Below are 27,743 nucleotides of genomic sequence, written 5' to 3' on the forward strand. Positions count from 1 at the left end.
ATTCACTCTCCTTCCTCTAGGTTGTAGCCAAAGAATGTGACCTGAAGGGCACATAGCTGAGCCTTCTTGGCTGAGACTTTGTACTCCAGGGCTTGGAGGGTAACTAAGGGCTTCTTTTTAGCTTCTACATTCCTTCTCAGCAGTTGGAGATATGAGCAGGCAATCTGCTCTCTCGATCTTTCTGTTTAAACTCCAGCAGATCTGCACTCAGGTCCCATCAAACAATTCCGGTGAGTTCTTTTTTTTTTTTTTTTTTTTTTTAATTTATTCTTGTTACATCTCAATGTTTATCCCATCCCTTGTATCCTCCCATTCCTCCCCCCCCATTTTCCCATTATTCCCCTCCCCTATGACTGTTCCTGAGGGGGATTACGTCCCCCTATATATTCTCATAGGGTATCAACTCTCTTCTTGGCTACCTGCTGTCCTTCCTCTGAGTGCCACCAGGTCTCCCCCTCCAGGGGACATGGTCAAATGTGAGGCACCAGAGTACGTGAGAAAGTCATATCCCACTCTTCACTCAACTGTGGAGAATGTTCTGACCATTGGCTAGATCTGGGAAGGGGTTTAAAGTTTACCTCCTGTATTGTCCTTGGCTGGTGCCTTAGTTTGAGCGGGACCCCTGGGCCCAAATCTGCCTATCATATTGTTCTACTTGTAGATTTCTAGGACCCTCTGGATCCTTTTATTTTGCTGTTCTCCCATGCGTCTCTCGTTTAGAGTCCCAATAGGATGCTTTCCCCTCTGTCCCAGTTTCCTGGTAAGTGAAGGCTTTCGTGGGACATGCCCCTTGGGCTAGTATGCAGATATAAGTGAGTATATACCATTTGATTCTTTGGTGCTATCTCAGAAAAATGGGAATAGGGCTTCCTCAAGACCCAGCTATTCCACTCCTTGGAATATACCCAGAAGATGCTCCAGCACACAACAAGAAAATTTGCTCAACCATGTTCATAGCAGCCTTATTCATAATAGCCAGAACATGGAAACAGCCTAAGTGTCCCTCAGTAGAAGAGTGGATAAAGAAACTGTGGTACATATACACTATGGAATACTACTCAGCTATTAAGAACAAGGAATTCCCGAAATTTGTTGATAAATGGATTGAGCTAGAAATGATCATAATGAGTGAGTTAATCCGGTGAGTTCTTAATCCTCCTTCTCTTGCTCTCTTCCCACATTTAGTTCTAGAGTACTGTCTTCCATGAGGAAAATTCCAAGTGCTTGTGGGAATACTCCAAGAAAATTAGAGACTTGTGAACTAATTTTTTCAATACACAGAATTGTTCTTGGAACATATTTTTATGCTTCCCCAAGACATGGAAAAGAGAAGTAAATTTACATCAGACTACTCACTATTGATTGCTACTAATATTCAATTAAATATCTAAAATATCCTTTATACTGCTCTGTTGAAACAAATGATTTTGCTACATGTGGCTTGTACTTGTGTTTGTGTACAGCCTGAAATCATGAGAATTTTACATGTGGAACTTTTAACCCCAGAGTATAAAGTGTTTGAGGTTCTGAATATAGTTTGGTGTCGCATCATTTGCTTTAGTTTATTTTAGTTAGCCTCATTTATCGGCTTCATGCCCCATCTCCTCCAGAGCAGGAACACAGCCCAATTTTATAAACTGGATAGGTTTTCTCTGGTGTATGTTTTTGATATCTTAGTGTTTACATTTCTCCACTTGTGCAGATGTGTCTTTGAGACCTGGGATTTGGAGACCCAAAAAAATGAGGCAGACGACACTTTAATACTCCAGACCACTTTTTTTTTTTAAAAGCCAGAACATATCAAATTCATACAATGGGTCAAGACATGGTCAAGTTTAAGTTTTATTTATTTTGGGCTAATAACAAGAAGTTGGCTCTAATTGTAATATCAGGTTACTCTGTTCCATCATTTGGCCCTCTTAAAGATCCGACTAAAAATAGAGCTCATTCTTGAAAGGCAGACTTGGTAGAGGAGTCACCACACACTCATGTTTCCTTCCATTCTATCTCTCTGATTGCCCTGTCTGTTTCTCTGGTGGGCTCATAGGTCTTTGACAAAATAGCATGCCATGTTCTCAAAAAATTTTTCTCTAGTTCTTGCTCTTTCCTACTCTTTCCATCTTTTTTCTTCCCTTCCTTCTTATTTCCCCTTATTAAAACAAAGTTTCTTCTATAGTCTTCCTCATGTTACACACATTTATTGTTTCTATTACGTTATATTCAGTGACAATATCCAAATTTATGATATTTATAGATCAAATCATTTTCATGAGCTTTAGATTTATACTTTTCTTTTATTACTCAATTGGACCATATGAATAATTCTAAGTCAAACATAGTATTATCCATCAAACACAATAATAGTTGATAGTTTTTTTAACTTGGCTCTGTTTTAGGATTCCCAAGCACTTAAGAATGAATAATCTAGAGATCTTCTTGTACTACAGTATTGGCAACCACCTTAACACCTCTGTTTGTTTTATTTTTTCACATCTACTACAGAGTGACTTATACTTCATATTCTTTCATTAACCAGTGATCCCTCATTAGTCCAAGATATTGTTAGTATCCAGTGGCTTAATACACTGCACCTTAGTTAGGGTTATTGTGAAGAGACGCCATGACCAAAACTAACTTGAAGAGGACAGGGTTTATTTGACTTGCTCTTCCATATCACTGTTCATCATCAAAGGAAGTGTCATGACTGAAACTCGAGGAAAGACCCGGATGTTGAAGATGAAGTGGAGGCTATCGAGGAATGCAGCTTTTTGGCTTTCACATGACTTGTTGATGTGTATTATTATTTTGTCCAACCCAGTACTACCCACCCTAAGATGACAGTGTGCACATGGAATCAGCTACTCACTTCTATCGTTACTTGAGAAACTGCCCCCCTGACAGCCACAGATGCCAGATGGACAAACCCTCCATTCTTCAGTTTCCATTTCCCAGATTGCTTAACTTCTATCAACTGGACAAAAGTATAAACCAACCATCCAACCAACCAACACCAAACAAACAATAACAATTAACCAAATACCAAACAAAAAAACCAAAAACCAAACAACAACAAAACCCAAAAACTCTGACCAGCATAAATTGAGATGAAGAAAAGAGTAAAAAAGTCCTGAATCATTGGAACTAGCCACTCATATTCTTAAAAGTAATTTATGACCATTAGGTCCTGGAAGTTACCTAAGCAAGCTCCAGCTATAGTTGTAAAACACAAACAAACAACAAATCCCCCAAAACACCTTTCAGGTTGCCTAATAATTCTCATAGTTAAGTAAAAGTGAAATTTGTCCTCCAGTTCTCTATAATGATTAACTGTAATCTTCTAATGTTTAACTTCTTTCAATCACATAAGGAAAACATGGGATAAGATTGTTCTAGAACTAACAAAATCTTACTTTATCTTGCTGAGTCCAGTTTATTTTATGTAACACCAGCCGTTTTCCAGTAAATACATGGAAGGGATTATTGAGTGACTAGCAACCTATTGATTCCTGCTTTTCTTAATGCTTCATCAGCAATGATTTTTCTTTATCTGCTGATCTTTAAACAATGGGTTGAAAGGGGTGGATTCAAGCATTACCAAGGTTCTCTCTTGCTTCTTCAGAATATGGGTACAATTATCTCTTCACAGTCTGTGCATGGTGGTGCATGACTCTAATTCCAGCAGTCTGGAGGCAGAAGAACATATATCTCTCTGAATTTGGGATGAGCCCGGTCTATTTGGTTAGTTCCTGGCCAACCAAGGCTTCATAAGGAGTCCTTGTCTTAATACTTTTTCCTCTCATTAAAGTTGTTGTTTTAATGTTTTTCTTGAGCTTCAGAGAACACATAGGAAGGGTACTTACATTTACTTTCTCTATAAACAACCATGTTTCCTTCCATCACTAAAATCCTCTGATGTCCATTTGTAAAATGAATCTTCTTCATTGCTTCTTATTACCCTTGTTTTAGAGAATGAATTTCTCTCTCCTCTCTCCCCTTACCCTACTCCATTTTATTCTTTCTCTTCCTCAATCTTTTCTTTCTGTGTCTTTTCCTTTTTTCCCTCTTCTGCTTTATTTCTGTCTCCTCTTCTCCTTCTCAATCTTATAAAATGCAGCCTAGCTGTGTAACCAAACACAATAAATAACAAGAGAAACTTTGCCTCAGTGTGCTTACAAAAGTGTTCTGATACTCCTAACCAGAAGGTCAACATGGAATACATAATGGCTGGGCTGTTTAGAGAGTGTGTGGTAGTTATTGTGGATGATAGGTGAGAGGTGAGAAGAAACAGTGACTCACTTCTATTTCCTCTTTGCTTTCAGCAATATTCTCTATGAATACATTCTCCCTTGATCAGTTTTATGACCTCAGCAACTTTTAGCACACTTCAAAGAATAAATTGAGATTTTCTTTTTCAATACCAATGACACCTACCTCTACTGAAATAAGTGTGTGTGTGTGTGTGTGTGTGTGTGTGTGTGTGTGTGTGTGTGTGTGTGTGCGTGGGCGTACATGTATGTATGTGTTTCCTCAGCCCAGCCTTTCGATCTCCAGCACTCAACAGTCAGGGTGCTTTAACCTGGCCTGCCTGGCAGGGAACCTGCACTGTATGTGGGCCTTGTTAGGCATCTTTGATTGTGGTCTACACCTCACAGAGTGTCTACCAGCAGAATTCAATGTAAGTAATTGTCTACCTGATAGATATCTGTAAAGATATAGGTAAGACATTTTGTACATGACTGTAATCCCAGTACAGGCAAGAGCTTCAATGCACATTGAGGCTACCCAGGACTGCATATTAAGTTGTAGGATATCCTTGACTACATGGAGAGTGCTTATCTCACTCAAATTGTCCACATACCAACTTAAACGTTGTTTGTTAACAGGCAAATTAGTCAGCACTTTATTTTCAGATTTTACCTAACTGAATTCCTTGGGAACAGAATTTTCTTTAAATAAACAACTGAATGTATCATGCTAGGGCTAAGGTAAGATTGGAACTGTGAGTATTCTCTCAGCACTTTCACTTCAGGTAGAGAATTCCCTGGAAGATCCAGTAGAGACATTTGGCTTGATCAAACTTTGACAAGGTCAGGTATGTCTTGAGATTGTTTGCTTTACATTTTTTAAAAATTTTTTAAGATTAATTTATTCTTGTTACATCTCAATGCTTATCCCATCCCTTGAATCCTCCCATCCTTCCCTCTCTCCCATTTTCCCCTTATTCCCCTCCTTTATGACTGTTCCTGAGGGGGATTACCTCCCCCTCTATATGCTCATAGTATTTCCCTCCCTCATCCCATCTCCATCCCTCCCTTGGTCCTCAAAAAGGTGATCCCTCCCCCTAACATCTGACTTCTTTTCTTTGTTTTTTATTTATTAATTTATTCTTGTGACATGTCAATGGTTATCCCATCCCTTGTATCCTCCCATTCTTCCCTCCCCACCCATTTTCCCATTATTCCCCTCCCCTATGACTGTTCCTGAGGGGGGTTACCTTTCCCTGTATATGCTCATAGGGTATCAAGTCTCTTCTTGGCAACCTGCTGTCTTTCCTCTGAGTGCCACCAGGTCTCCCCCTCCAGGGGACATGGTCACATGCGAGTCACCAGAGTACGTGAGCAAGTCATATTTCACTCTCCACTCAACTATGGAGAATGTTCTGACCATTGGCTAGATCTGGGTAGGGGCTTAAAGTTTACTGCCTGTATTGTCCTTGGCTGGTGCCTTAGTTTGTGCGGGACCCTTGGGCCCAAATCTGCCTATCATAATGTTCTACTTGTAGGTTTCTAGGACCCTCTGGATCCTTCTACTTTGCTATTCTTCCATGCTTCTCTCATTTAGAGTCCCAATAGGATGTCCTCCTATCTGTCCCTGTTTCCAGGTAAGTGAAGGCTTTCGTGGGACATGCCCCTTGGGCTAGTATGCAGATATAAGTGAGTATATACCATTTGAGTCTTTCTGCTTCTGGGTTAACTCACTCATTACGATCATTTCTAGCTCAATTCATTTATCAACAAATTTCGGGAATTCCTTGTTTTTAATAGCTGAGTAGTATTCCATAGTGTATATGTACCACAGTTTCTTTATCCATTCTTCTACTGATGGACACTTAGGCTATTTCCATGTTCCAGCTATTATGAATAAGGCTGCTATGAGCATGGTTGAGCAAATTTTCTTGTTGTGTGCTGGAGCATCTTCTGGGTATATTCCAAGGAGTGGAATAGCTGGGTCTTGAGAAAGCCGTATTCCCATTTTTCTGAGATAGCTCCAGATAGATTTCCAAAGTGGCTGTACTAGTTTGCATTCCCACCAGCAATGAAGGAGTGTCCTTCTCTCCCCACATCCTTGCCAGCATGTGGTGTCACTTGAATTATTCATCTTAGCCATTCTGATGGGTGTAAGATTGAATTTCAGTGTTGTTTTGATTTGCATTTCCCTGAAGACTAAGGAGGTTGAGCATTTCTTTAATTGTTTCTCAACCATTTGATATTCCTCTGTTGAGAATTTTCTGTTTAGTTCCAAGCACCATTTCTCAATTGGGTTATTTGGTTTGGTGGTATTTAATTTCTTGAGTTCTTTATATATTTTGGATATTAGACCTTTGTCAGATGTAGGGTTGGTGAAGATCTTTTCCCAGTCTGTAGGCTGTCGCTTTTTTCTCTTGACAGTGTCTCCTGCCTTATAGATGCAGGATCTTATGATTCTTTGTATTTCTTCAGTGTCTGTTGTTATGTCTCCCTTTTCATTTCTGATTTTGTTGATTTCAATATTGTCTCTCTGCCTTTTAGTTAGTTTGGCTAACGGTCTGTCTATCTTGTTGATTTTCTCAAAGAACCAGCTATTGGTTTTGTTGATTCTTTGGACTGTTTTCTTAGTTTCTTATTTGTTAATTTCAGCCCTGAGTTTGATTATTTCCAGATGTCCAGTCCTTTTGGGTGTTTCTGCTTCTTTTTTTTCCCTAGGGCTTCCAGTTGTGTCGTTAAGATGCTTATGTGTGATGTTTCCAATTACTTTTTAAAGTGCTATGAATTATCCTCTTAGCACTGCTTTCAATGTATCCCGCAAATTTGGGTATGTTGTGCCTTCATTTTCATTGAATTTCAGAAACGCCTTGATTTCTTTCTTTATTTCTTCCCTGACTCAGGTGTCATTTAGCAGAGAGTTGTTTAGTTTCCAAGTACGTGTAGGCTTTTTGTTATTTCTATTGTTGTTGAATTGCAGCCTGAGAGCATGGTGAGCTGATAGGATACAATCATCTTGTATCTATTGAGGCTTGCTTTGTGACCTACGATGTGATCGATTTTGGAGAAGGTTCCATGGAGTGCAGAGAAGAAGGTATATTCTTTCTTGTTTGGCTGAAAGGTTCTATAAATATCTGTTAGATCTGTTTGACCCATGGCATTGGTTAATGATGTTATTTCTTGGCTTAGTTTCTGTTTCAATGACTTATCCTTCAGTGAGAGTGGGGTGTTGAAGTCTCCCACTATTATTGTGTGGGGTCGATGTGTGGTTTAAGCGTTTTTAGCAGATCTTTTACAAACGTGGGTGTCCTTGCATTGGGAGCATAGATGTTCAGAATTGTGATGTCATCTTGGTTAATATTACCTTTGATGAGTATGAAGTGTTCTTCCTCATCCCTTTTGATTAAGTTTGGTTGAAAGTCTATTTTGTTCGGTAGTAAAATGGCTATGCCTGCTTGCTTCTTGTGACCATTTGCTTGGAATATTTTCCAACCTTTTACCCTGAGGTAATGCCTATCGATATGGGTGAGATGTGTTTCTTGAATGCAGAAGAATGTTGGATCTTGTTTATGCACCCTTTCAGTTAGTCTGTGTCTTTTTATTGGAGAATTGAAACCATTGATGTTGAGAGATATTAATGACTAGTGACTGTTAAGAGTCTTAATTTTGCTCAAGGAAATTCCTCTAAAATCGGGAACAAAGCAAGGCTGCCCACTCTCTCCTTATCTCTTCAATATAGTACTCAAAGTTCTAGCCAGAGCAATAAGACAAAAAAGGAGATCAAGGGTATATAAATGGGAAAGGACGAAGTCAAATTATCCCTATTTGCAGATGATATGATAGTGTACATAAGTGACCCTCAAAATTCCACCAGAGAACTCCTAAAGCTGATAAACACCTTCAGCAAATTGGCTGGATACAAAATTAACTCAAAAAAGTCTGTAGCCTTCCTATACACAAATGAGAAGCTTGCAGAGGAAGAAATTAGGAAAACCACACCCTTCACATTAGCCACAAGCAATATAAAATATCTAGGAGTTACCCTAACTAAGCAAGTGAAGGATTTGTATGACAAAAAAAATTCAAAACTCTGAAGAAAGAGATTGAAGATGACCTGAGAAGATGGCATGATCTTCCTTGCTCATGGATCAGGAGAATTAACATAGTAAAAATGGCCATCCTACCAAAAGCAATCTACAGATTCAATGCAATCCCTATCAAAATACCTACACAATTTTTTAAAGACATTGAAAGTTCAATTCTGAACTTCATATGGAAAAACAAAAAACCAAGAATAGCTAAAACAATCTTGTACAATAAAAGGTGCTCCGGAGGAATCTCCGTACGTGATCTCAAACTATACTATAAAGCAATAGTAATTAAAACAGCAGGGTACTGGCACAGCAACTGGCTGGTTCATCAGTGGAATGGAATCGAAGACCCAGATATGAATCCACACACATATGGTCACTTGATTTTTGACAAAAAAGATAAATCCATTCAATGGAAAAAGGATAGCATCTTCAACAAATGGTGCTGGTCTAACTGGAGGTCTATGTGTAAAACAATGCAACTGGACCCATATTTGTCACCTTGCACAAAACTCAAATCCAAGTGGATTAAAGACCTCAACATAAAACCAGAGACACTAAGCCACTTAGAGAAAAAGTGGGAAAGAGCCTGGAACATATTGGCACAGGAGAAAACTTCCTGAACAGAACACCACTGGCCCAGGCCTTAATGTCAACCATTAATAAATGGGACCTCAAGAGGCTGAGAAGCTTCTGTAAGGCAGGAGACACTGTCCAGAGAACAAAGTGACAGCCTACAGACTGGGAAAAAAATCTACACCAACCCTACATCTGACAAAGGTCTAATATCCAAAATATATAAAGAACTCAAGAAATTAAACACCACCAAACCAAATAACCCAATTGAGAAATGGGGCTTGGAACTAAACAGAGAATTCTCAACAGAGTAGTATCAAATGGCTGAGAAACACTTAAAGAAATGCTCAACCTCCTTAGTCATCAGGGAAATGCAAATCAAAACAACTCTGAGATTCCATCTTACACCCATCAGAATGGCTAAGATCAAAAACTCAAATGATACCACATGCTGGCGAGGATGTGGGGAGAGAGGAACACTCCTTCATTGCTGGTGGGAATGCAAACTAGTACAGCCACTTTGAAAATCTATCTGGTCCTATATCAGAAAACTGGGAATAGGGCTTCCTCAAGACCCAGCTATTCCACTCCTTGGAATATACCCAGAAGATGCTCCAGCACACAACAAGAAAATTTGCTCAACCATGTTCATAGCAGCCTTATTCATAATAGCCAGAACATGGAAACAGCCTCTAAGTGTCCCTCAGTAGAAGAATGGATAAAGAAACTGTGGTACATATACACTATGGACTACTACTCAGCTATTAAAAACAAGGAATTCCCGAAATTTGTTGATAAATGAATTGAGCTAGAAATGATCATAATGAGTGAGTTAACCCAGAAGCAGAAAGACTCAAATGGTATATACTCACTTATATCTGCATACTAGCCCAAGGAGTATGTCCTACGAAAGCCTTCACTTACCAGGAAACTGGGACAGAGGTGAAGGCATCCTATTGGGACTCTAAATGAGAGATGCATGGGAGAATAGCAAAATAAAAGGATACAGAGAGTCCTAGATATCTACAAGTAGAACAATATGATAGGCAGATTTGGGCCCAGGGGTCCCGCTCAAACTAAGGCACCAGCCAAGGACAATACAGGAGGTAAACTTTAAACCCCTTCCCAGATCTAGCCAATGGTCAGAATATTCTCCACAGTTGAGTGGAGAGTGTGATATGACTTTCTCACGTACTATGGTGCCTCACATTTGACCATGTCCCCTGGTTGGGGAGACCTGGTGGCACTCAGAGGAAGGACAGCAGGTTGCCAAGAAGAGACTTGATACCCTATGAGCATATACAGGGGGAGGTAACACCCCTCAGGAACAGTCATAGGGGAGGGTAATAATGGGAAAATGGGGGGGGGGAAATGGGAGGATACAAGGGATGGGATAGCCATTGAGATGTAACAAGAATAAATTAATAAAAAAAAAAGAGTCTTAATTTTAATGTTGTTTCCAGTCGAGCATTTGTGTAGTTGTGTTTTTGCCATGGGATAGTTATCTATTTCCTGAGTAGTTTTGGTTGTAGCTTGGCCCTTTGGGATGGAGTTTTCCTTCTAGTACCTTCTGTAAAGCTGGATTTGTGGATAGGCACTGTTTGAATTTTTTTTGTCATGGATTATTTTGTTTTCTCCATCAATGATTATTGATAGTTTTGCTGGGTAAAGGAGTCTGGCCTGGCATCTGTGGTCTCTTAGGCTTTGCAGGATCTCTGTCCAGGCCCTTTTGGCTTTTATGGTCTCTGCTGAGAAGTCGGGTGTAATTCTGATAGGTTTGCCATTAAATGTTATTTGGCCCTTTTCCCTTGCAGCTTTTAATATTTTTCTTTGTTCTGTATGTTTTGTGTTTTGATTATTATGTGACAGGCAGTTTTTCTTTTCTGGTCATTTCTATTTGGTGTTCTGTAGGCCTCTTGTATGTTTATAGACATCTCTTTCTTTAGATTGGGGAAATTTTCTTCTATGATTTTGTTGAGAATAGTTTCTAGGCCTTGGAGTCTGATATCTTCTCTTTCTTCAATGCCTATTATTCTCAAATTTCTTCTTTTCATGGTGTCCTTAATCTCTTGAATTTTTTGTGTCAGGAGTTTTCCAGATTTGGCATTTTCTTTATTGGTTGCTTCAAGATCTGTGATTGTATCTTCTAGACCTGAAATTCATTCTTCCATCTCTTGGATTCTGTTAGAAAAGCTCACCTCTGTGTTGCTCGCCTTCTTCTCTGAGGTCTCACATTCTCGTTTTTCTTCTGTCTGTGTGTTTATCATTGAATCCATTTTCATTTTCAGATCTTGAACTGACTTTTTGATTTCTTTCATCTGATTGTTTATTCCTGAGTTTCTTCCATTGCCTCTTTATAGGTTTTCAGAGCTTGAACTGTTTTATTTATTTCTTTCATCTGGTTGTTTGCATTTTCCTGTAATTTTTCCAGTTCCACTCTATCTGCTTCTTTTATGTCTCTCACCTGTTTGTCTGCGTCTTTCTGTATTTGGTTATGAATTTAATTTGTTTCCTCCATTACCATCCTCATTACTAAGGATTTGAGGTCATTTTCTTGTATTTCTGTTGTATTTGAGTTCTCTGGGTTGTTTTCTTTGAGATAGCTGGAAACTGGAGACACCATGTTGTTTTAGGGTTTTTGCGAATGCGTTTATGCTGTGCTTTAGACATCCTGCCGTCTTTGTTTTTGTTGGGTAGTTTCCAGAGTAGGATGGAGGGAGTCTGATGATAGATTCACTTGTTTTCTCATGATTTCCGTAGGCTGGAAGCTCTGATGCTTCACTGGTGTGGGTGTTAGGAGGTTAGCCCTGTCATTTTGGACTCTCACAGCCAGTGATCCTCAGCTCTCATGTGCTTTGGGTCCTCCAATCGTTCTGGGTCTCTGAATGAGCGTTGGGTCAGGCCAAGGTATCCAAAGCCTTCTGTGTCCCCTGCCAAGTCGAGCTGGAGACACTGGGCCTGAAGCACGCGCAGAACTCAGCTAGATTATCAGGGCCTGAACCGTCTGCCAAGATCAGCTAGGGATTCTGGGCCCAAAATGGACACAGGGTCCAGCCACAATTTTTGGGCTGGGACTACGCACCAATCTCAGTTCGGGGCTTTTGGCCCAAAGTGCGTGCTGTGGTCAGTTACTGACTCAGGGCTCGAACTGTCCACCAATCTCAGCCAGGAATTCTGGATTCAAACAGCACACTGTGTCCAACCAGAGTCTTAGAGCCAGTGGAACTGAGCACTCCTCCTGCGTCACAACAGGAGAACTGCGGATGCGCTGAGCCAGCACCGCTGGTGGATCCAAGTGCTCCGCCCAGACTGCGTCACCACAGGGGAGCTGCCCCTGAGCTGAGGTGGTGCCTACAGTGGACCTGAGTGCTCTGCCCAGCCTGCGCCACAGCAGAGGAGCTGTGGCCGCACTGAGTTAGTGCCTCGGGCAGAATTGCTTGCTGGGCTGGGCCAGAACCCGGGACTCCAGGGCCGAACTGTCTGCCGAGTCCAGTCTGGGTCCCAAGGCACCACGTGACCCAAATCCTGTCCAGAGTCCCCTCTTCCGCAGCAACTCCCACCGGCCACCACACCAATCGCCTCCACCGGAAGGCTATGAGCTGCAAACCTCAGCCACCGCCGCTGGTGCCATTGGTGCTGCTGCTGCTGCCGCCTCTGCCGCTGCCACTCTGATCCTAGAAGATCCACGCCCCTCCCGTGTGCAGGGGCACGCAGGTCCTCTGCTCCCTGGTCCTTCGAACCATGGAGCACTCCTGCTGCCGTGGTGTGGGGACCTCTATGTTCCTGGCCTAGAAATCTGTGCAATTCCCTGAATTGTTCACTGGAGCCTACAGACACGCTCCACACTGCTCGCCACCATCTTGGATCCTCCTGCTTTACATTTTTAGTTCATTTATTACTGAGATGTAAAATCCATTCTGATGTTAGAGTCTTTGGTTGGAAATTTAAATTTTGACAAGTTTCATAGGAGACCTTGTAACTCTAAGCAAATATCATTTCAGAAGCAAATATGCTGCTGCTACTAATTTCAAGTAGCCACTCAGTAGTTGAGTGTCAGAAGTTTTATTCAGTGAGAGCAGGTTAGGCAAACTCTGTCCCATGTACAAAGTGCACACTTTAAGGGTTTCTTATTTTTGGAAAAAAAAATGAATGTATGAGGTAATACAAATACAATATTTTCCATATTATATGCGTGGACTTGGAGCTCAAATTTTTGGTGTGAAATCTGGGGTGGCTAGATAGACAAAATTGAAAAATGTGGGTGATATCTTGTAGCCCTATTTTCTCATCTATTTGTTTAGAACTTTGGAAATCCGTCCCACATGCAATTACAGGAAAATATACTCAACATTTTACTCTCTATTTCTTCATATTTAACAAGGTAAGTTCAAAAATACGGCATCATAATATTTTGTGAAATGTAGCGTACACAAGCTACGTGTTTTGTTTTTATAGAGTTGATATTTACCCTTGATGATAGTTACGTGGTTCTTGGCACATATTGACCTCTCCGTTATTCTTATTCACTGTTGTATGATAATTGATACCCAGAATAGTTTCTATGTGTTTACTTCCAGGTGAATAATTATGGACAATACGAATGGACATTTGCTTAATTTTAAAGGATATAATTTTTTGAAGTGCTTTGTGGACATTGAAAAGTTAGAAAAGATGGAAGATTTTGAGATTAGAGATGACGATGTCTTCATTGTCACATATCCTAAATCTGGTAAGTACCAGGAGTGGTCACTAATGTCTCCTTTGCTTTAGTGTTATGTGTGTCCAACTTGCTCCTCTCCACTCACCAAGAGCAGCAAACCTTCTTTTGCATAACAATCAATGACCAGACAAAATGTAACCGAAACTACAATCTGTAGGAGAGAAGGCCACCATCCATGCATGTACTGTGCACGCTGATGGTAAGGAGGAATGGTATGGGAATGAGATGTGCACTATAGAGCCAGGAGCGGACAGGAGGTCAGCACTGACCTGTCAATGTGGTGGACAAGAATGGCAGTCTGAAATAGTTTCTTCCTAATCCATATGCATCATAATTTTGGATGAATTTTCTACCATATATCATTTACTTTAAAAGATTTCCACAGCAACTAAGGTCCACTTCACAGACACACACACACACACACACACACACACACACACACAGACAGACAGACAACACACTCACGTACACACACACACCAGGTCAAGAAAAACTGAGCAGTAAGACTCCAAACAAATAAACAAAAAAGGTAGTAAAAATGTAATGCTACTAACTCTGATGTGATTTTTAGCACAGTGTCTACATGTGGGTTATCATATAGCTGTGCCCATTAACATCTAAAAATAGTGTCTGGGGGGCTAGAGAGATGGCTCAGGGGGTAAGAGCACTGACTGCTCTTCCAAAGGTCATGAGTTCAATTCCCAGCAACCACATGGTGGCTCACAGCCATCTAGAATGAGGTCTGGCCTGCAGGTGTACATAAGGGCAGAGTACTGTATAAATAATAAATAAAAAAAATTTAAAAAAAAAAATAAAAAAATAAAAATAGTGTCTGTCATTAAGAATTTAAAAAATTTTCTATGGAACTTAGAGTACAGAAAATCTATACGAATAATTTAAATGACCAATACAAGAAATCAGAATAAAAGAACATAAAATCATAAAAGGAACTCAGAGAATTCATACACCCAAGTATAGATAAAATCAAATAAAAACTACACTTGCTCATTAGCCCACAGGGAATACTTTTTACAAGCACCAACTGCTTTAAGGTAGAATGTATTACCATAGATACTAATTGTTCAAACCTACATCAGGGTTCTCATATATTTTTTACAGGTACCACCTGGGTTCAGCAGATCCTCAGCTCCATTTACTTTGAGGGTCACCGGAACAACACTGAAAACACACAAACAGTTGAAAGAGCACCATTCTTTGAGTACAAGAATTTTAAATTAGACTATGTCAAAATGCCATCACCTCGCATCTTCTCTTCCCACCTTCCATATTACTTAGTTCCAAAAGGTCTGAGGAACAAAAAAGCTAAAGTAAGTCATAGAGCTTTGGCTTCCTATAGAGACAAATGCTTTCCTTTGTGAATAATATTACTACTTCAGTGTTTGTGCTATGATGGTACATGCAAACATTCTTTAGTTTGTCTCCTGGCATTCTTCCACCAGCTTTCTGAGAGTCTACATCTATGAATTGTACTACAGAACCCCAAGTGTGAGAATATTCTACTTACAGAGGTGGCACTGCATTTCTGAAAAGTGGGGATAATCAGTTATTCTGAAACCAAAAAAAGTATGAATACTTATTTTTCCCCCAGTAACTTGACATGGCAGACTTAAGTGTTTGTCAATGTGGCAGTTATTGGATTGTGTCTCACAATGGTCTTCATTTGCATATCTGAACTCAATAACGATGTTGGTGGCTACTAGTAATTAATATTCAGTCTTATATTTAGTAAAATATTATTTATTCATTAATCAATAATTTCCACAAATAACCACACACTGAGACTATGATTCATTCAGAATTAAGCATAGAAGGGAACATAATAATTAATCTGTTATCACACTATCAGGTTAGTGTCTTCCTATCCAATGGTCCAGGTTCTCACATGAGTGTCTTCTCTGGAATCCATCCATTCTCTTCTCCTTTACCTCCTTCTGCACCCTCTTTGGGGACCTCTAGCCTCATAACAACAAAACTCCACCCCTTCTTTTCTGCCAAAACCCATGCTTCAGCATATTTTATGAACCAATCCACTTTAAATTAGGTGGAGCAAGGTTTACACAACAAGGACAGGTATAGCCAAGAATGTCCTTATCTGAACAGGACCTGATCTTGTGGTTCAGGAATTAGCATTTAAAATGCATAGCACCTTTAATCCCAATGCTTGGGAGGCAGAGGCAGGCAGATCTCTGTGAGGTGGAGGCCAGCCTGGTCTACAGAATGAGTCCAGGACAGCCAAGGCTACATGGAGAAACGCTGTCTTGAAAACAAAGCAATACAAAACAAAACATAAAAAATAAAGACCAACCCCCAACAAACGAAACTAGACACGTTTGTTATTACTAACCATGATCAGCCATGATTCTGTGAAAGATCTATACCATTAGTCTTGTTTTTCATTATTATAACTTTAGAATAATTTTCCTACTGATGTGAATCCTGTCACTTCTGTATCTTAACGTACTTATACTTGTGGCCTTTTCTATGGTTTCTAACCTTGTGGTTTAATTTTATTAATAACGCTCTCAACTTTAGTACCATGAAACACGGGCCTTTTATAGCAAATATATGTTTTTCCTGTATTTATTATATCTTCATTATTAAAACAATTTTAATTAAATATATTTTAACAGTATGATTTCCTTACCCCAAGTCCTTCCAGATCCCCTCTCCATCACTACCCACTCAACTTTACAAATAATATAATTTCTAGAAAGTTGACCTGTGCTTTTGTGCATGTGTGAAACTTCATGTAAATGGAATTTTTCATTCAGTGTATATAGCATAAAAATAAGTTGATAACTAACTACATTTTCATAAATATTACCTGGGAGAAATATGTATAATGAACTAATGTATAACAGTTTAGGACTTTTCAGCATAACTACGAATTTCTAATGAAACATGGTCTTTTTCTACAGATTGTTTATCTTTATAGAAATCCCAAAGATATTTTGATCTCCTTTTTTCATTTTTCAAAGTTGATAAGTATCATGGAAGCTACATATACCATAGAGCATTATCTGGACAATTTTCTGGATGGAAAAGGTAACAACATTCATTCCTCTCACATGTTTACAAAGTACACATGATATTTAAGCCATCTAAATTTAGGAAAGACATAACCAAGAGATGGAAGGGACAGTGGGAAGGTTATAGAGAACTATGATTTTGAAACAATGTAACCTGAAAAACAAAACCAACAGTTTTTCTGCCAGTATTGGGACCATTTGAAGGTTGTCAAATTTGCAACACTGTGTTATTAAGGTATTTTGGCAAGACCATAAGATATTTAAAAATACTTTATCCATTTTTTTCCCTAGATGATGGCATAGGAAGTGTCATAAAGCTAAAGTTGAGAGTAAAGTTGAACACCGCATGGCACACATTTGTAAGGAAAGTGATGAATTTTTCACGCCATTATTGAGGAGAATTGATGAATGAAAAAGCCATATGGAGTGTAGAATCAGGATTTCACACATTTCTATTGTTATATTCAAGTTTTGTCTCACTGTGGCAAGGACATACTGCTGCCCAGAGATCTTATAGACTAGGAGAAATGGAGACATATGCCTTCAGGTAGAGGAGAAATAAGAAGTTCCCTTAAAGGTATCTTGAAAGTCAGACCCTTGGAGATCTTTATTGAAAGGATTTGAGATTGATTTATATTATGAGGATTTCACCATCATGTATGTCTGTGCACAGACGTGTGCAGGGAATTCAGTGGTCAGAAGAGGGCATCAGATTCCCTGGAATTGGAGTTATAGCTGGTTTGTGAGCCACCATGTGAGTGCAGAGAACAACACTCAGGTCCTGTGCAAGAGCAGCCAGTTCCTTAGTCACTGAATGGTGTCTCCAGCTCCTGACCCTTGACTTTTTCAGTGTCTGCATTCTGTGTCCTTAAACAGGTAAGTTGGTCTGAGCCTTGTGTAGTTGGTTAAAGAACAACTCTTTTGAAATAATCATATGATGATTCAATAGTAGAGGCTTCAGTTTCATTTCTGAATACTGTGAACCTGAAAAGAAAGACTTGACTTTGCTGCTCAATAGTATGATGCCTTGACTTGTTACTGAGCAATTTTTCCTTTAGTTATTGGAAGCCGTTGGTTTGATCACATTAGAGGCTGGTATGAACACAGACATGACTTCAATATAATGTTCCTGAGCTATGAAGAAATGAAGAAGGTAAGACATGAATGTTCCCATCTCTGAATTTAAAGTACACACTCCCAGGTCCCCTCATTCCTCACTGTCCCTTGGGCATTTTGTGGGAGCAGGTTTCTTGCTTCCAACCCCTCCCTTACTGACTGGAATGCCTTGGGGATCTTTCTCCCTGAAGATGTCTCTTCTGATTCCTTCGGAGTACCCATCTGTATCAATCAGGACAATTTCAGGTATCTAGAGGAGACTTACCTTTTCAAGAGTTTATCAATCTTCAATTATTTGTTTTAGTAGATTCACCATGGTGTTGCCATCTGTGAGCAAAGCATGCATTGGTCTTATCCACTGTCTTGCACTCTCAATTTTCTTTGCTCAGGACTCTTCCCAATTTTTAGTTGTCATGGTTTATCTTTCAGGATGACAGACATCCCACACCCTACTCCCCCCTCCACGGGAGCCAGATGTGATAGCTATTTCTCTGCATTGTCAGGTCTCACTTAATCTGTCTTGTAAGGTTCATCCACTCCCAACAACTGGTGTCTACTTCTCGCTGTGTCTAAATAATACCCCAATTGATGTATGTATTGCACTTTCATTCTTTTCTATATTAATCAGCCTCTAAAGACAATGCATGCCTTGACTGTAGTGAGGTGTTCATTAACACTGGGTGCCTATAAGAGTCTGGAATGCAGACTTTATTTTCATTAGCTATATAATGAGGAATGGGCTTACTGGTATATATGGTGAGCCTATTTTGATTGTGTAAGAGCTGCACTGTTTTCCATGGTGAATGCATTTAATCCACTCAGTGTCTAATCTGATATGTCATCATGGCCATCTAATTTTGTTTATTTGTCTTTTTTTTTATGCCACTGACTAAAACAGTGTCTTCTACATTCCATACGAATTTTCTCCTGACTCACATTTTCAGCCAGAATCAGATTTTTGGACAATTTTTACTTTGGTCTTTTATTTCCTTGAAGGCAATAAACAAAATTTTGCTGGAAATGTTCAGGTAATTTCAGTATTTGTAACATTAGTTATTCTATTTTCTATCACTGTGCTCTCATTTCTTCTTGGCCATATTGCCTTGCTTTCCATTTCCATTCATGATGTCCACACAACATAGTTATTTGTAAAAGTGGGTTAATGACTATGACATAGTTATTGTGTCAGCGACATAAATGTCTTTCACATGATCACTTAAAAAGAAATTAAGGCAGTAGCAAGCTTAGAAAGCCCTTCCTTCACTCCAACACTGCTCAGCTACATGCTCTTGTGATTCTCTTATGGATCAAGCTCTCTAAAACTTATTAGTTCTTCACATTTGGGAAGCATTTCCAGTTCCTCCGAACTGGCACTTAATGTAGTCTCAAAAAAGAAATCCATGTTTTTCCAATTACAGACATCTTTTCTCATCATCTTCTTTGAGGTAGGCTAGGTGTTGCTAGGAGTTAATCTGTCTTGTTTTCAAAGAATCTTTAAAATAATAAAACCATCTTTAAATGAAGATGGCTATATTTATTATACTAACCTTATGGATCCATGAGCACAGGAGATCTTTCCATCTTGTTCATCTTCAATCTCTTTCTTTAGAGATGAAGTTCTTGTCATACAGGCCTTTCACTTGCTTGGTTAGAGTAACACCAAAATATTTTATCTTAGTTATGGCTATTATAATGGATGCTCTTTCCCTAACCTCTTTCTCATCCCATATATCATTTCTATAAAGGAGGGTTGCTGATTTATTTGAGATAAATTTGTATCTGGCCACCGCGCTGAAGTTGTTTATCAGCTCTAGGGGTCCCTGGTAGAATTTTGGGTGTCACTTAAGTATAGTATCATATCATCTGCAAATAGTGATATTTAGATTTTTTTTCCTTTCCAAATTGTATCCCCTTGCTCTACTTATTGTTCTAGCTAGGACTTCAAGCACCCTATTGAAGAGATACACTATTGAAGAGAGTGGACAGCATGACTTGTCTCTGTCTCCATTTAATTTGATGTTTGCTGCCGGCTTTCTCTATATTGCCTTTATTATGTTTAGGTACATGCCTTGTATTCCTGATCTCTCCAAGACTTTTAACATGAAGGGGTGTTGGATTTTGGCAATGGCTTTTCAGCATCTGATGAGGTGATCATGTAGTGTTTTTCTTTCAGTTTGTTTACAAGGTAGATTACATAGATGGATTTTTGTATATTGAACCAGCCCAGCATGCCTGGGATAAAGCCTACTTGATCTTGGTGGATAATGTTTTTGAGGTGTTCTTGGATTTTGTTTGTGAGTATTTTATTGAATATTCTTGCATCATTGTTCATAATGAAAATTGGTCTGAAATTTTCTCTCGTTTGGCTCTTTGTGTGGTTTGGGTCTCCTGGTGGCTATGGCTTAATAATGAGTTTGGCCATGTTCCTTCTGTTTCTATTTTGTGGAATAGTTTCAGGAGTGTTGGAATTAACTCCTCTTTGAAAGCCTTGTAGAATCCTGCACTGAAAGATCTGGCCTTGGGCTTTTGAAAAACCTTGATTTTATGTCATCATATTTGCCAGTTTCCCCAATACTTCCTAAAATATTGAAGTCCTTTTCAGAAAGTGCTTGGCTATTCTAATTTTTTCTTACTTTATTACATTTTTGAGAATTTTCAGCCATGCATTTTGCTCATGTTGTCTTTTTCTTCTAGTCCTTCCAAATCCATCCCTCCTCCCTATCAAGTCAACTTTGAATCAATCTTTTTTTCCCCTTTTGCTCTGAAGTGCAGTTTGTTCTGCCCATATGCACTGATAGAAATCATGTCCAAGATTTTTATTTTGTCTTCTTAGGATTCTCTATATTATTCCTTGCCCCATTTTTCAGCTGGGTTGTTTTTCTTAATGATGTTTAGTTTAAGCTTGTCTTGCTTTTTTTATTTTTATTTAGTTCTATCCATATTCTAGATAGTAACATTATGTCAGGTGTATAGGTTGTAAAAGTTTCCCTATTCATTAGATGATCTCTTCACACAAATGATACTGCCTTTTGCTTTGCAGAACTTATTCATGAGGTCCTTGTTTGCCTAAATTCCTTGTGTTGTTGGCCTCTTTGTCACAAATCAGATGAATACAGGACTGAGTGTTTATATGTAGGTGCTCAATTCTATTCCATTGATCACTATTTCTATCTTCATTCCACAACCATGATATTTTTATCACTGTAGCTGTGTAGTAGAATTTCACCCCTTCTGGGAAGATTTGTGATATTTTGTTTTATTTTATCAGCTTGATACAAACTAGAGTTATGTTGGAGGAGGAACTTCAATTAAGAAAATGCCCTACCTAATCAGATGTGCCTTAGACAAGTGTGTAAGTCAATTTCTTGTTTAGTGATTGCTGAAGGAGAGCTCAGCCCACAGTGGGAAGTGTGATCTCTTGGCCGGTGGTCCAGGTTTATCTAAGAAAGCAGGGTAAGCAAGCCATGAGGAGCAAGTTAGTCAGTAGAGTTCCTCCATTGTTCTCTCCAAAATAAACATTTTCCTCCCACATTGTTTCTGTTTAGTGTTTTTTTTTCCACAAAGAAATGAAACAAATGCAGATACAAAATTCTGTAGATGGTTGTCATAGCTTTTTAATCTGTGATGTAATTTAATTTAGAGTATTCTGGGTTGGCTTTAATTTGCATGGACTACCTAAAGTCAAAAATGAAGTATTAAAAGTGGCAACCAATATTTTCTCAGACTCTATCTGAATTTTTATGCCTGTTGATATTTGCCTCACAAAAATGGAAGTCATAATTCCACAATTACAAATTTACTATAGGAATTTGTATCCAATACTTGGTTATAAGTCACTGTAATATAATGCTGAGCCATTTATATAAATTTTAACAGTACATTAAAACGATACATTAAGTTCCAGATGAGGAATTTTGTTCACATGCTCTATTATGTAATTACTATATCATATTGAGCCCAATAATCTTTACTAACTCTTGAAGTCGAAAAGTATGAATACATAAAATTTAACCACTCTTTGAAGGTCATTTACATATTTAATGTCTTTTCCAATAAATTTTGCAATATTTTGTTCTATTATTTTTAATGGGATTTTAAGAAGAACTGCACTGAATGTAAATTATCCGTTTGGTTTTTTCTGTTTGTTTTCTTCCATAAATATTTGGATCATTTCTGGCTGCGCTTGTTAACTTTAATGCTAAGTTTATTGCTGTTACTGATGTACTGTTGATGCAGTTTTCATCATAATGCATACACAGTCACGGGCCGTTTGCATGGTTTAGATTTTGTTCTATATGTCATTGTAAAATGCCATAGTTATTTGTGGGCACTTTCTTTTCTTTCTGTGTGTGAACACTTTCTAAATTGAAAACCACGTGACCTGCTTGGTAGTGTGCTACGTAGTTTGCCTCCAAAAACCACGTGACCTGCTTGGTAGTGTGCTACGTAGTTTGCCTCCAAAAACCACGTGACCTGCTTGGTAGTGCGCTACGTAGTTGGCCTCCAGTTTACCTTCTGCTTTCCTTGTTATTCACCAGCTTTTATGTTCTTTATAATCCCCCAACTTCGCAGGAGTAGAGGCAGAGAAGTTTGAGTTATTTCCACGGTCACTTGAAGATATTTATGTATCTCTATATTGATTATGATATCATCTGTAAGTGTTTTATATGTAGCCTTTTGTGTTTGAAGGAAATTTTTTCTAATACTGTTCTCTGTTGTACTAAAAAAAATTTTTTTCCCAAGGTCATTGGCAGTAACCATATTAGTTACTTTCCTGCCCTGATATAATCCCATTTACTCATTTGCTTATGTTGAGCCATCTTTGCCATCCAGAAAGGAGTTCTTCAATTACATACATAATCATGTCTCATGTTTGGCTGTAATGCAAACTTCTATTACAATGTCAGTAATTTCTCAACCCATGACTATTTCAGGACCTCAGAAGCTCAGTGCTTAAAATCTACCGTTTTCTGGAGAAAGAACTGAATGAGGAAGTTGTGGATACTGTTGTGAGACAAGCTACATTTCAGAGCATGAAATCTGACCCACGAGCAAATTATGAACAGGTTCTAAACCATATCTTTCAGAGGAACGAAAATAATGGCCCTTTCATGCGCAAAGGTTAGACTCAATGGTCTTTTGTAATCAGAGTACCAAGAGTCTCTAGACAGAGAGATTACTGAGAGTCGCTAGACAGATTACTGAGAGTCTCTAGACAGATTACTGAGAGTCTCTAGAATCTGTGTCCTCTGAGCAATAGCACTGGGATTCCAATCTTTTTCTCCAGGAGCTAAAGACACTGGGGACCCAGAAAATATAAAAAATAGTGGGGAAAAAACTAAGAGTTTTACCTAAAATTTAATACTATTTTATTAAGTAAATATAGCTTTAATTATTTAATAAGTATGGATTGCCTTCTGTATAGCTCATATGACTCAACTACTTTATGGTATATTGGTAGTATCAACCTAGGCAATGGATATTTTAGAAGAGGCCATTGTAAATACTGGTATTTTATTTTATTTTGAAAGAAAGTCATCCTACTTGGTCCAGGCTGGCATCACAGACACTGTGAAGCTCAGGCTAGCCTAGACCTTGGTTTCCTCCTGCCTCTTGCTTGGAAATGTTGTGATTAGACTTGAGGCAATTTTCAGTTTTATTTTTTCTTTAGGTTATATATATTTTTGTTTTATTATTTTTTTATTAATTTATTCTTTTTACATCTCAATGGTTATCCCATCCCTTGTATCCTCCCCTTCTTCCCTTCCCACCCATTTTCCCCTTATTCCCCTCCCCTATGACTGTTCCTGAGGGGGGTTACCTCCCCCTGTATATGCTCATAGGGTATCAAGTCTCTTCTTGGCAACCTGCTGTCCTTCCTCTGAGTGCCACCAGGTCTCCCCCTCCAGAGGACATGGTCAAATGTGAGGCACCAGAGTACATGAGAAAGTCATATTTCACTCTCCACTCAACTGTGGAGAATGTTCTGGCCATTGGCTAGATCTGGGTAAGGGTTTAAAGTTTACCGCCTTATTGTCCTTGGCTGGGGCCTTAGTATGAGAGGGACCCCTGGGCCCAAATCTGCCTATCATAATGTTCTACTTGTAGATTTCTAGGACCCTCTGGATCCTTCTACTTTTCTATTCTCCCATGCTTCTCTCATATAGAGTCCCAATAGGATGTCCTCCCCTCTGTCTCAGTTTCCTGGTAAGTGAAGGCTTTCGTGGGACATGCCTCTTGGGCTAGTATGCAGATATAAGTGAGTATATACCATTTGAGTTTTTCAGCTTCTGGGTTAACTCACTCATTATGATCATTTCTAGCTCAATCCATTTATCCACAAATTTCGGGAATTCCTTGGTTTTAATAGCTGAGTAGTATTCCATAGTGTATATGTACCTCTGTTTCTTTATCCATTCTTCTATTGATGGACACTTAGGCTGTTTCCATGTTCTGGCTATTATGAATAAGGCTGCTATGAACATGGTTGAGCAAATTTTCTTGTTGTGTCCTGGAGCATCTTCTGGGTATATTCCAAGGAGTGGAATAGCTGGGTCTTGAGGAAGCCCTATTCCCATTTTTCTGAGATAGCACCAGATAGATTTCCAAAGTGGCTATACTAGTTTGCACTCCCACCAGCAATGAAGGAGTGTTCCTCTCTCCCCACATCCTCGCCAGCATGTGGTGTCACTTGAATTTTTGATTTTAGCCATTCTCATGGGTGTAAGGTGGAATCTCAGAGTTGTTTTGATTTGCATTTCCCTGAAGACCAAGGAGGTTGAGCATTTCTTTAATTGTTTCTCAGCCATTTGATATTCCTCTGTTGAGAATTCTCTGTTTAGTTCCAATCCCCATTTCTCAAGGCTCCTTCTCTCAAGTGCTTTAGCAAGCAAGAAGCAGGGACAGTCCTTGTGCCCTCACACCTTACAGCTGACTCACTGGAACCACTGCCACAATGGCAAGCTCTATGAGGCTGCCCTGACCATGCAAGAGTGCACTCCTGAGTGCTGCAGTGGTGGTGTTACCTCTCCTGTTCTCATATTCTAGGCCTCATCTCACAAGCCTGTAACATTTGAGGGTCAAGGGGAATATATCTCCCATACCCACCCAGCAGGGAAGACTGTGATGACACATCAGCATCCCTCCCCCCAGCAGAGCCTATTCTCCTGCCCTGCCCATGGGAGGTAATGGGGCCTGTGCTCCTGAGAGCTGCAGCTATCCAGAGATAGTACCAGCACTTCTACACTCAGGCCACCAGAGCCAGCTTTCCCATGATGGCCAGGTAAAGTATGGAGCCAGGTCTCCTGTGACAGGGGAAAGGTTCTGAAGTTCTTGTTCTAGGGATGGGAACCTTTAAACTTCTTCCTTCCCTGTTATCATGTCTATTGATATGAACCTTGTCCAGGTCTTGCTTAGGCAGCCATGTTGCTGAGACATCATAAGTATCTCTTCTCTGTGTAGTTTCTCTGTCATTTCTAGGGGGCACAGTATCATCCTTCCCACCCCTCTTCCAGAATGTTTCTTGAGTCTCAGGTCAAGGAGGCATGTTATAAGTGTGCCACTGGCACTGAGCTCCTTAGGAGCCATGTTCTCTGCCTTAGGGACTGTTATGCTTTTCTGTAACAATTTCTATTCCTATAATGAGAAAATGCTGTGGTAACATGTGGCAGCTACACTTATCTGTGGTAAAGGATGTCTTTTAGAATCCAGGTATAAGAGCCGGGTGTGGTGGCACAGGCCTTTAATCCCAGCACATGGGAAGCAGAGGCAGGCAGATCGCCGTGGGTTCGAGGCTAGCCTGGTCTACAAAGTGAGTCTAGGACAACCAAGGCTACACAGAGAAACCCTGTCTCGAAAAGTCAAAAAAAAAAAAAAAAAAAAAAGAAAAGAAAAAAAGACTTCAGGTATGACTTATTCTTCTGTAGTGCACTGAGGGTAGCAGCTTCTTCTCTAAACACTAGGACCCTGCTTGGCATGGGGTCACATGCCTTTAATCCAAGCACCCCAGAGGCACAGGAAGGGGACGCTCTCAGCTCAAGTTCAGCCTGCCATACAAAGCAGGTTCCAGGACAGTCAGAGTGCAGAACTCCAGCGAATATACATCAACATAATAAAGGCTGTATATGGCTCTCCCACAGCCAATATCCTAAATTGAAAAAACCTAAAATCAGGAATGAGACAGGGCTGCCCGCTGTGCACAATCCTTTTTACCACAGTGCCTGAAGCACTAGGTCAGGCACTAAGACAATAGAAGGAAATGAAAGAGAAATAGACAGAGAAAAAGAAGTCATAGTATCCTGATATTTTATGATATGATGCCAAAAATTCCTCCAGAAGCCTGTAGGAATGACACTTTCACCAGAATTTCCTGGATACGAAACCACTTACAAAAATCAGTGGCCTTCCCACACACCAATAGCAAACATGCTGAAAAGGAGATCTAATCCCATTTACAAGATCTTCAAAGGCAGTGAGACACCTTGGAATGAACCTAACCAAGAAAATGAAAAGCCCCCGCAATGAAAAGTTTAAACCTGTGGAGAGTTTAAGGAAGAGATTAGAAATAAAAAGATCTCTCATGTCCATGGATTGGAATACAGAGGAAATGACAATCTTGCCAAAAGGAAATTATAATCCAACGCAATGCCAATCAAAATGCCAACAATATTCTTCTCACATATACACAAAGGCCACTGTAAAATTGATGCTGAAAAATCCAGATAGGCAATGCAATTGTAACTAAACCCCACTGCTAGGATTCCCATTCCAGATTGCAAAACATATTGTAGAGATAAAACCACAAATCCAGTGTGGTCCAGTCACAGAATACATATAAAGGCCAAGGGGACAGAAAAACTCAAACATGAGCTTGGATAACTATAGCCATATGATATATGTTAACATATAAGGTTAATATAGTTGGTTATTATGATATGTGACACATACTAAAACACATTTCAAAAATCCTCATGTATTTATATTTGCCACGGTTTTTGTTTCCTAGTAAAGATTGGTTATGATTGGTTGGATGAACCATGGGCCAGTGATATGTTAGTGTATTAATTGTGGTATTGCATACATTTCTTTCAGTGCTCATTCTTCTTTAAAGAGGGGTGAGGTACTAAACTCAGTAGAAAACTCAGTTATTTTGCATGGGTGGCAGAAGATACTGAACTTGATTAGACTGACCTTTGCTTTGGTAGGTCCACTAACTTACACTTGTGCTGTCCCTGTGCTTATCCCATTAGGTACCGTCGGAGACTGGAAGCATTATTTGACTGTGGAGCAAAATGAAAGATTTGACATGATATTCAAGAGGAACATGGAAAAATTTCCCTTGAAGTTTATCTGGGATATAAATGAAGACTAGAATTCTATCTAATATTTGCATAAAAGAAACATAAAAATTCATTCATCAGAAGTCATACTGTAATCACAATATTGATATGTTACCATATTTTAATCATTACATTTCAAGCTATATAAAGGTACAAAATGAGTAAACTATGCATTAATTAAGCACAATGAGACTAATAAGCTATTTCAAATCATAACATTAAATTAGTTTGATTCTGACTTAGCATGAGCACTATGCACTAATGACATAAATCATGATTCTTTGTGGTGTAGAAAATGCTGCAAAATTACTCTGCAGTACACATTTTATCTTCATCATCTACAGTTAAGTTTTGGATCAAGAAACATTAACCATCTTCCCATTCATACAATAAAACCTTAAATGTTGCTCAGTCAAGAATGTGTGAGGAATATTAAAATTTTTAATTTCAAAAACTGTAGTCAAGCTATGAAGGCAACTAGAATTGACAATTAAGATAACAGATATAAAAGAGGAAAGATGTACTCATCTATTTAAAAAGACTACATTTTTACTGATGAATTTTTGTTGAATTATTTTTGAATTATTACACAATGGGTTGCTAGTACTATT

General features: G+C 39.1%; 1 protein-coding gene across 3 annotated transcripts in view; it reads left to right on the forward strand.

The window, feature by feature from the left end:
- The window catches only part of LOC127205046 (amine sulfotransferase-like), a 54,251-nt gene extending 27,058 nt beyond the window's left edge, over positions 1 to 27,193 (forward strand). Inside the window, exons 4-6 of one of the 3 annotated variants that reach the window (XM_051164184.1) lie at positions 17,737 to 17,831; positions 22,729 to 22,860; positions 27,043 to 27,193. In XM_051164184.1, the coding sequence (XP_051020141.1) occupies positions 17,737 to 17,831; positions 22,729 to 22,860; positions 27,043 to 27,072 (257 nt within the window). In that variant the 3' untranslated portion in view covers positions 27,073 to 27,193. The remainder of the gene's footprint in view (positions 1 to 17,736; positions 17,832 to 22,728; positions 22,861 to 27,042) is intronic. The other 2 variants (XM_051164185.1, XM_051164183.1) reach the window with 2 other exon arrangements.
- The last annotated feature ends 550 nt before the right edge of the window (positions 27,194 to 27,743 follow it).

This window comes from Acomys russatus, chromosome 21, assembly GCF_903995435.1.
Source record: "Acomys russatus chromosome 21, mAcoRus1.1, whole genome shotgun sequence".
In the NCBI taxonomy this organism is placed as follows: Eukaryota; Metazoa; Chordata; class Mammalia; order Rodentia; family Muridae; genus Acomys; species Acomys russatus.